This window comes from Melanostigma gelatinosum, assembly GCF_949748355.1.
Source record: "Melanostigma gelatinosum genome assembly, chromosome: 21".
NCBI lineage: Eukaryota > Metazoa > Chordata > Actinopteri > Perciformes > Zoarcidae > Melanostigma > Melanostigma gelatinosum.
In genome coordinates this window covers 1,742,386-1,751,579 of record NC_136654.1, presented here as the reverse complement: position 1 = coordinate 1,751,579, position 9,194 = coordinate 1,742,386, and the positions used below count along the sequence as shown (strand labels likewise).

Sequence of the window (9,194 nt, the reverse complement as noted above, 5' to 3'; positions counted from 1 at the left end):
CGATCTACCGACAAGCATTGTAAACTGGCTCAAGTATTGAAAACTAGTGTAACAAGGATAAATAGTAACGTATCATCTGCATAGAATTGGACGTTGCAATGTTGAGTTGGCAAATAAATGTGATTTACGGATAGCGTGAATAATAGGGAGCCTTCTATAGATCCTTGTTGGACTCCTTCATGAGCCAATTAAAACAATCCATCCATTTAGAGGCAAACACAGTTCACTTAACTTCACTCAAGTTCTAATCCAGAACCTTCTTGCTGTGAGGTGAACGTACGAACAAATGCACCACCTCGCCGCCCTTTTGCACTGTTACGATTATGTCGAGCATCAAACCACAGTGTTTGCCCTCGACGTTGGCATCAGACCATGAGAAGAACGTACCATGAGTTCGGTGTGACTTGTTTCGGTTTATGGGAACCGTTTGGCATGTTGAGAGCTGGGCTGAGATGTTGACGTCTCTTGATCCGCAGTGTGGCTTTTGTTAAGCTTCTGGTTTCCACCCTGCATGCTGTTTGTAAATGTGGTTATTGTAAACTGATGTGAAACCGGCGACCTACTATTCAACCTGTGAACACACCTCAGTTTGAGTCGTGATTGGCTCTTTGGGGTGATGGTTCACTCATTTCAAACTTTTATTTCTCCAAAGTCTTTTTTTCATTTTTAAACAATCAATTGTTTTTATATTACACATATTTGTTCCCTCAAGCTTCAGACAACAAGCTGTTATCCAGTGACTTCCTATGACCACCAATAATATTCTTGATTAGATTATATACAACATTAATCAGAACAATATTTGCATTACAATAATCTATCAGGTCTGCAGTTATGGACGTCAGTAAGTCACTAATAAAAGGCTTATTGCGTTATTATGTATTTGTACATGTTATTATTTAAAACTAAAAATGTTAACCACTGGAGGGCGAGTTGAAACCAGCTTCAGTGATCATTTCAGCACCAGCACAACTCAAACATGGACAGCACAACCACCGGAGCTATTCATGATTGAATGTTGATGAAGTTAAAGGGTGAAGGTGCGGAGCCGCTCTTTATTTAAACGGTTTGTGGGCGGAGCTGTTGAGACGGCCGGCTGGCGTTGGTCTTGGTTTGGAGAAGTACTCTGAGGAAGTTTCTCTGAGGAAATGTGTTGATACGACTGAACTGACGCTAAAACCTCACTTTGTTTCACCTTACCTTAAGAAACATCAACCCATTTCCCATTTGACAAAAGAAGTTCATAAATGTTACATTTTGTATAAACAGAAGTAATTGTACACAACCTTTGCCTCAATAAAATTGTCAATAATCGGCACGAACTTAATGGAATCTGGAACTAGTTGGAACGATCAGATGGCAGAATAAGCAAGAGTCCCACGGTGCAGAACGAAGCGCTATAAAAACAGCTTTGTTCCAGCAGCCATCACGCAGGTGAACAGATCACAGCATAGTGCACAGATGCTATAGAAACGTGTGTGTACTTATTTATTCTACTTATTGATTGACTGATTTTTAGCCTCATGTTTGTCTTGTTGTCTGTGCTGTTTGTAATGTCTGTCGAGATGGATGCCTCTCTCTCTATTTGCAAACCAAGTCTACCTACGGGTACAAATAAAAGTAACCTGAACCTGAAACGATGTTATGAATTTGACCAGATATTGAGTTTTTTAATGTACTTGACAGTTTTGGTGGCTTGACATCGTGTGATGTGTTGAGTTGTTGTTTCAAGGTGTTGTGAGTCATTCTGTCAGCGCTCAGAAGAGGAAATGTGTTTTTATCTCTTTCATCTGTTCATTGATTGAAAAAATAAATCAGATTGTAACAGGAAGTTTGATGACTGGATTCAGTTTCATTTCTTACACACTTAACATATTATTTAATACTAATAAAGCATACTGTATTAAAGTAAATCCTTCATACTAAGAGCTGCGTTTGTCCTGATTTCTTAAACATAAAAGTACAAATTGCACAATATTTACAATATTTACAGCTCCTACAAACAAAACAAATCACAAGAACTCATCGTCATTCTTGTATTTCCACAATCTACAGAAACAGCAGTCAGTCTGTCAGACAATAATAATATTTGGCTGCTACACATCCTTGGTTTTGTCCCTATAAATGTCTTTCAACATGCAGCAAAAAACAACAGAATGCCAGAAAAAGCTTCCTGTCTCCACGAGCTGAGGTGAAGCCTGAAGCCATTACAAAAAGCTCCGACATCCTGCACATTAAAAACACACAAAGAACAGGACGTTCGTGGTGTGTTAGAGGCAAAGGCATCCGTATTTCAACATGCTTCTTTTATAAAATGAGCAGAAATCAACTTGAGTTTTTTTTGCACAAAATACATGAAACTTGTTGGGTTTTTAGTTGCATCATAATTTTGTGTCAAAGCTTTCTGTGAGCAGACTGAGGTATTGTTTGTGTGTTTTTGGGAGGTTTGCCTTTCTGTCATGTCAGCACCAGCTTCCTGATTCCAGCCACCTTCTAAATGCTGCTAAATGAAGGAGGAAATCCCTAAAGAGCATTTTCAGTGACTATCTGAGGAGGAAACCGCGCTGCCTCCCTTTACCCGCAATACCACCAACATCAGGACAGTCCCATTCCAATTAGGAGTTATATCCCTGGAGTATTATGGTGTTTTTATGGCAGTAGACTCTCGGGGTAAGTAAAGACATACCAGCACTTCCTCTTATTTACTACAAACAGATGGAATCATCTGTAGCTGAGAAACACGGATTTTTATTGTTTGTATAAAAACTGGTCTACTAAACTTCATACAACCAGTTTGAGGAACCATTTATTCCTACCGGTCACAAATATATAGTTTCATTTCCTTTGAAAATAGGCTCAGTTCATCCGAAAACATCTGGTCACTGCAGTTTTTTGGGACCATTTTCTGCAGCACGATAATACACATTTAATGCTCTAGAAATTAAAATGTGTTTTTAATAGTTTTTGGACAACAATGGGGCTCTATGGAACATGAGGAATATTATATATCAGACAGAGATGCACAGATCGTGGGATTAATTCAGTGTTGGTTTGGGTCTGAATCTGGGATTTACTGGGAACGAGGATATCAGCTTCCTTATCTCTGTAGTTCCCTAAAGCATCCCCTGCTTTATGGTCTGTGTGACTCTAAATGGACCATAATGTACTAAATGAACATCATGCTGTATTGAAGAAGACTTGAAAGTAGAGATTGAGACATAAACTCATGTTTACAATGTTTACTGAGGGAATAAATCAAGAGAGAAGTAGAGTCATTTTCTATAGACTTCTATACAACCAGAGGAGTCGCCCCCTGCTGGACATTAGAGAGAATGCAGCGACACAAACTGATGAGTCATGATTTAAGAGGCGTAAAGAGTAAAGCAGGAATACAGGTCCAGTTATTTTGGATAACCTGTAAAAGGTGTTGTTTTGTATTTATGAATCCTCTGATCCTTTCATGCAATAGATTGTCACCTCCACTTCTTCCACTCCTCTTCCTCTTCTATCGCTTCTATCTGTTCATCAGTCATATTCCAGCATCACCGGACCACACAAGCACAAACACAACAAACAGTAGTGCCGAGATAAAGAGGGTTGGGCTTGTTCCTTTAAACCCACTCAGCTGTCAGACCTTCAGCTCGGGTCGCCGACCGGCCTCAGAAGGTTACCGACGATCCGCTCGCCGAACTCCACCATGATCCTGTACCTGCTCTTCCTCATCCTCATCCTCGGTACGTATCCAACTTCACCGACACGTTTGAAGGGTTTTAGGTTGATTTTGTGTTTTACTCTCTTAGCATTTCCTGTTCTTTTGGGGTCCATTGTTTTCCTTGTGTGTGGGACAACGGTTGTGAGGCGGCGTTTTAGTTCCAGCAGCAGTAAAGAAAAGGCTGCTGTGAGAGTCTTTTTTTAAACGTGCTGGATTTGTTCTTCGATGTTGAATCTGTGTCCACAGGTGAAGTGGAATCACAGACAGACAACACGACAGAAGAAGAGAAGAGCAAAGTTGAGAGGAACCAAACATTCAGAGAGTCCATCACCAACAACAGTAAGACCTGGTTTTTAATTTATTACGCATAATTCATCTTGATTAATCGTTTGGTTCATCAAATGCTGGAGAGCTTAATATGTCCTCTCGTTCTCCTCAAAGTGACATCTTCATATTGATTTAAACAATCCAAAATATTCAATCTGTCATCATTAAAGACAAGACAAAACAACAAACGTCAACATTTTAAAGCAGAACATCAGGTGGAACCAGTGACTTCTTTTGACTTTAACGATTCATCTTTTACTAGAATTGTCAGTAAATTCTCTGACAATCAATCAATCTGCTCATCGTTTGTCGGACCATTTATTTACTACATCATTTATGAAAAAGTCATCCTGATAATAAAGCTGAAACAGGAGAAAATGTGTCATTGGAGCTTGAAAAATAATTCATCAATAAGTTTCAGACTCGTCGTTTTAGTGTTTAACACGTTAGACACTCATGTCTGAGTTATCGTGGCCAAAATAGCTGTGGTTCACATTATTATCCTTTTAGGCAAAAACAAACAATTCTAAATAAGGTAATTATGAATCAAAAACTGTCTCTGCATGAAAAAAACATGACAATTAGTTTTTTAATCTCTATTTTTCACTCCTCTGGAATGATGATGAAAAACATCTTTTTTTAAAGTACGTAAAGTAGACGATATTCACGAATATCCCAATCAGGAAAAATCCCCCACAATCATCATGTCACCGTGTGGATGTGACATAATTCATTCACCAAACATGGAGAATATTGCTCAGAAATAAACGTCTTTTGGACCGACAGGTACAATGAAACCCGGCAGCCCGACGCCCAGTTTGGACAAAGACGAGCGGCGTCTGATTGAGAAAGAACTGCAGAAGAACCAAACATCGAGCGGTGTCACGGAGGACGACGGTGAGTGTTTCTACGTCTTCAGCATGAAGAGAGGAAACCCAGCGTCCTTATCGGCGCCTTCAACCTTCCTGCACTTAAAGCAGCTGCTTACTTTGAGATAATCTGGCATCTAGTTGCATTTTTAGGCAAAAGCCAAGATAAAGAAACATGCACTGCTGAGCTACTGAATACTTTAAGAAGCTGTACACTGGATAAAGCAACACTAAAACACAAACTCTATGATATCTGTCATCCGTTTGACACAGTAAGACACACTGAATAATGTGCTTCATTAATATAACGGTGGGTTTTATTAGAAATGTGTGTCCCTGTCTACTTTGCAGAGAGTTTTCAGGACCAGGAGAATAAGTTCCATGGCGAACATTGCGAAGAGGAAGCGCTGAAAGAACATGGTCACAGGATCTGTGGCGACGATTTTAAGACACAAATGATGTCAATCAGTGCGGACGACTGGTGTGTGATGGAAAATATCATCAGGTAAGATATTAGGTTTTATTTCTCATTTTAATCAGATTTTTTCTGTGTTTCTTTGCCTCAGTTTTGAAAGTGTCCCTCCACAATTAACCCAAAAACTAAAATGTTGCTCGTGTTGCAATGCAAAGTGCACTGCAGGGCCACATGGAGCATTACATATGTTTGCAGTGTTACAATTAAATGCATTAGTTTCTCTGGAGTAGTTCATGTCATCTAGAAATAAAGTATGAATTAGATTAATTACACCGTTGTGGTGAAATTCAACAAACCACAAAACATTCAGAAGGTAAAATAAACGGCATTTCAGATTTATTTACATCTGCTTTTAACATGTGTTAACTATTATGATCAATTAATCACTTTAATATTTAACAAAAAAACATTCCCTGGTCCATTTCTCAAATGTGAGGATTTCCTTGTAATATGTGATAATAAAACACTGAGGGAAATTCACAATTTTCTGACATTTCATAGATGATTAGTCGATTAATCGGGAAAATAATCGACGGATTATGAATTAGTAATGTAGACAATTGTTAGTTGCAGCCCTGTTATGTTCAAAACAAGTTTGTTTTCTTGTTATTTTATTCACGTGAACAAAATAACAACAAAATAATATAACAACACATTGGCTACATATGCACAATGAGGATACAAAAAAATGTTAAAGAAATAAAATAGTCCCAACAAATGTCCTTTTTACTGTCGTTTGAGTGATGATTACAGTGGCCACCTAATTTAGGAAATTCCTGAATTGCTAAAAATGACATTAAAGAGATTACTCTGTATGTGTGAGCTCTTAATAAAGGATTTCCTCAGTAAGAAGCAACGAGCCACAGACAGACGAGAGAAGTCAGAAAGTATTGAGAGACGGACAAACACTCTTTAGTACTTTCATGAGATTTGCTGACAATAGGAGTAATAGTGAAGAACACCGTATCCTCTCAGCAGCAGGACACTGTGAATACTAATGAGGCTCTGGGACATATCCGTCATCAGCACTGAGCCAAGTGGAGTTCGTGCCGGTCCCACTGCAGAGTAAGCGCAGCTCTAGATGTTTCCCTTCCCCAGCCTCCATCAGTTATCATCTGTTTATGTTCAAACAGGAAACAGTTTGACCACAACAGCCTCGCTTGAAGTCACAGTAGAGGTTCCATACTTCAAGTGCTTCTTGGTCCAACTGAAGAGTTTCAAAATGTCTTCATGTGAAATCGGAGCCCTTCATTATAAAACATAGACTCTTATCTTTGTTAAAGAAGTCCCTTAAAACTCAGCTAATTTTATATGTGGCTCCATGAAGCTTTGATTTCCTAATCTAAGGAGTGGACGTAGTCGTCGTGACGTCACCCATTGGTTTTTAAACTGCCGCTTTGAAGCCTCGAGTTGGGCGTTTCGGTTGTCACCATCTTGTTTTTTTCAACCAGTGAACAGGAAGTGACATTTGGACTGAGGAGGAGTAACGTAGAGACACTCTGGTAGAGACCTGTCAATCACTGTAGCCCCGCCCTAAAGCATCCCCTGCTTTATGGTCTGTGTGACTCTAAATGGAGCATAATGTACTAAATGAACATCATGCTGTATTGAAGAAGACTTGAAACTAGAGATTGAGACATAAACTCATGTTTACAATGTTTACTGAGGGAATAAATCAAGAGAGAAGTAGAGTCATTTTCTATAGACTTCTATACAACCAGAGGAGTCGCCCCCTGGTGGACACTAGAGAGAATGCAGCTTTAACACATGAAGCTTTGGCTTTGTTCTTCACTGGTTTCTTGATCTTTTCCAGACCATACAACGAAATGGCGCTCTGCTTGGAGGTTGTGTCTCATTTTACTGGCTGTTATTACCCAAACCCCATCACCCAGGACTTCTTCCGCTCCGTCCACTCTTACTACTTCCACGACTGCTCTAAGGAGGAGCTTCCGTTTGAGGACGCACCTCACGGGCTGGTGGTCGCCCTCACGCTCGTCCCTGTGAGCCTCATCCCCGTACTGGTTTATCTGGTGGTTTGGAAAAGTAGTGTCCAAGTGTGAGTTGTGTTGGACTCTCGTGCTCCATTAAACTTCAACATAATCTGTATTTACTAGGGGTGTAACGATACGCGTATTCGTATTGAACCGTTCGGTACGAGGCTCACGGTTCGGTACGCATGACGAACCGAATACGTTTGAATCAAAACAAAAAAAAACCTTTATTTAAGCAGGTAGTCCCATTGAGATTAAAATCTCTTTTGCAAGATGTAAGTAACAATACTACATAACATTAAGGAGCAGTTTCTGTTTTTGATGCTCATGTGTTGCTAAGAAGACACCCCAGAAGATGAGTCACTCAGGTATAGTTCCATCATTGTTCAAAGTCAAAGAATAACTTCATGATGTTAGTTGTAATGAGTAAATATATTTTAAAATCAAGTACATTTCTCTGCATTTAGTTTTCTACTGTACCGAAACGTACCGAACCGTGGCTCCACTGTATCGTACCCAACCGTGAGCTTTGTGAACCGTTACACTCCTAGTGTTTACTGTATAATCCAGTCTGGTAGGAAATGAAAAGTTGAGAATGAAGTTATGAAGCGACCTTAAATCTAAATGTGAACTAAATCTCAATTTATTAAATGTCAACGTTTTCCACTTTGTATGTTTTGTTTAAATGTGTTTCACTGACACTTGGTATGTTTTAAAGGAGCAGTGTGTGGAACTAGAGGAATCTAGTGGTAGTGGTAGGCATCTAAAGGACAGGGGGTTCTTTATGCTAAGCTAGGCTAACCCACTCCTGGCTTTAAATGCATATTTATAGGGCCAGTGTAGAGCATTTACAGCTGGATGTAATCTGCAACCTCACCACTAGATGCCACTAAATCCTTCACACTGCTCCTTGAGACTGCAAGTCTGGTTCTATTGTATAAGAAACAAAGTCACGAATAAACACATCATACATTGTTCATCTTCAACATCAATCAGACTTCTCTTTCTACAACATATGTTGTCCCGTATTTAAAGAACCAGGATGTACATATTATTGGACTGATTATGGGCCAATGGGCCAATGGACACAGACCACCACCTCTACAGGAACACGGCACACCGACTTTACAGATGTTTAGCCTTTGTTGTCCTTGTTCAGTGTCTCTTTGTGGTTATTTTGTCCCGTTTCATCATTGACGGGAGTCACTTTGTGTCTTTCTTGCAGCCGTTCTGCGTCTATTTGTAGTCATTTTGTTTCTCTTCGTAGCTGTTTATGTTTCTTTGAGTTCTTGTTGAGTCTCTTCCTGGTTGGTTTGTGTAACTCTGAGTGACACTGTGCTGAAGGCCCCGGGGCCCTCTGACACGTTGGGCCCTGTATGCCTGCTCAGTAATTCATCAATATCAATATATATTTCACAAACGTGTGCATCAGCCTGATTTGGTACCTCTTACGTTTCTCAGACAAATTCAGTAATCCACACATATAACACTAGACGTGTGCGCTATTATCTTTAAACAACACAAAATGCACTCTCAGATTCAAGGGAGCTCAGCTGAGGATTAACAACCTTTTTATTGCAACAGAATACTCTGTCAAAGCGTATTTGTTGAACCAAACTTTAATCTAGTATTCTGTGGCCAAAGTTCTCCTGCTGTCTTTCCTAGCAGATGCATTTGCTTGTTTTTATTAATTTCTATGTTTTCTTTCTTTTCTTTTTTCCCTTTTTTGGTCACATCTCTGTAAAAGCCCTTTGGGTGTTTTTCTGACATGCGCAAAACTTTGACTTCACTTTACAAAGGGAGCGCACAAACACATCACG

The 9,194-nt window shown here is 39.6% G+C and overlaps 1 protein-coding gene across 3 annotated transcripts; it reads left to right on the top strand.

Annotated features, from left to right (window-relative positions):
- Window positions 1-2,547: 2,547 nt before the first annotated feature.
- Window positions 2,548-8,328, top strand: LOC306794997 (receptor activity-modifying protein 3). 3 transcript variants are annotated; one of them, XM_079293314.1, is made up of 6 exons: window positions 2,548-2,670; window positions 3,626-3,734; window positions 3,959-4,051; window positions 4,826-4,936; window positions 5,260-5,413; window positions 7,197-8,328. In XM_079293314.1, exons 2-6 carry the CDS (start codon window positions 3,698-3,700, stop codon window positions 7,441-7,443), a joined length of 642 nt encoding a protein of 213 aa, XP_079149440.1. In that variant the 5' UTR covers window positions 2,548-2,670; window positions 3,626-3,697; the 3' UTR covers window positions 7,444-8,328. The 3 variants fall into 3 exon arrangements, with proteins under 3 accessions (XP_079149440.1, XP_079149438.1, XP_079149439.1); XM_079293312.1 differs by having other exon boundaries at window positions 2,599-2,670; window positions 3,530-3,734; XM_079293313.1 differs by lacking the exon at window positions 2,548-2,670 and having other exon boundaries at window positions 3,490-3,734.
- Window positions 8,329-9,194: the final 866 nt, after the last annotated feature.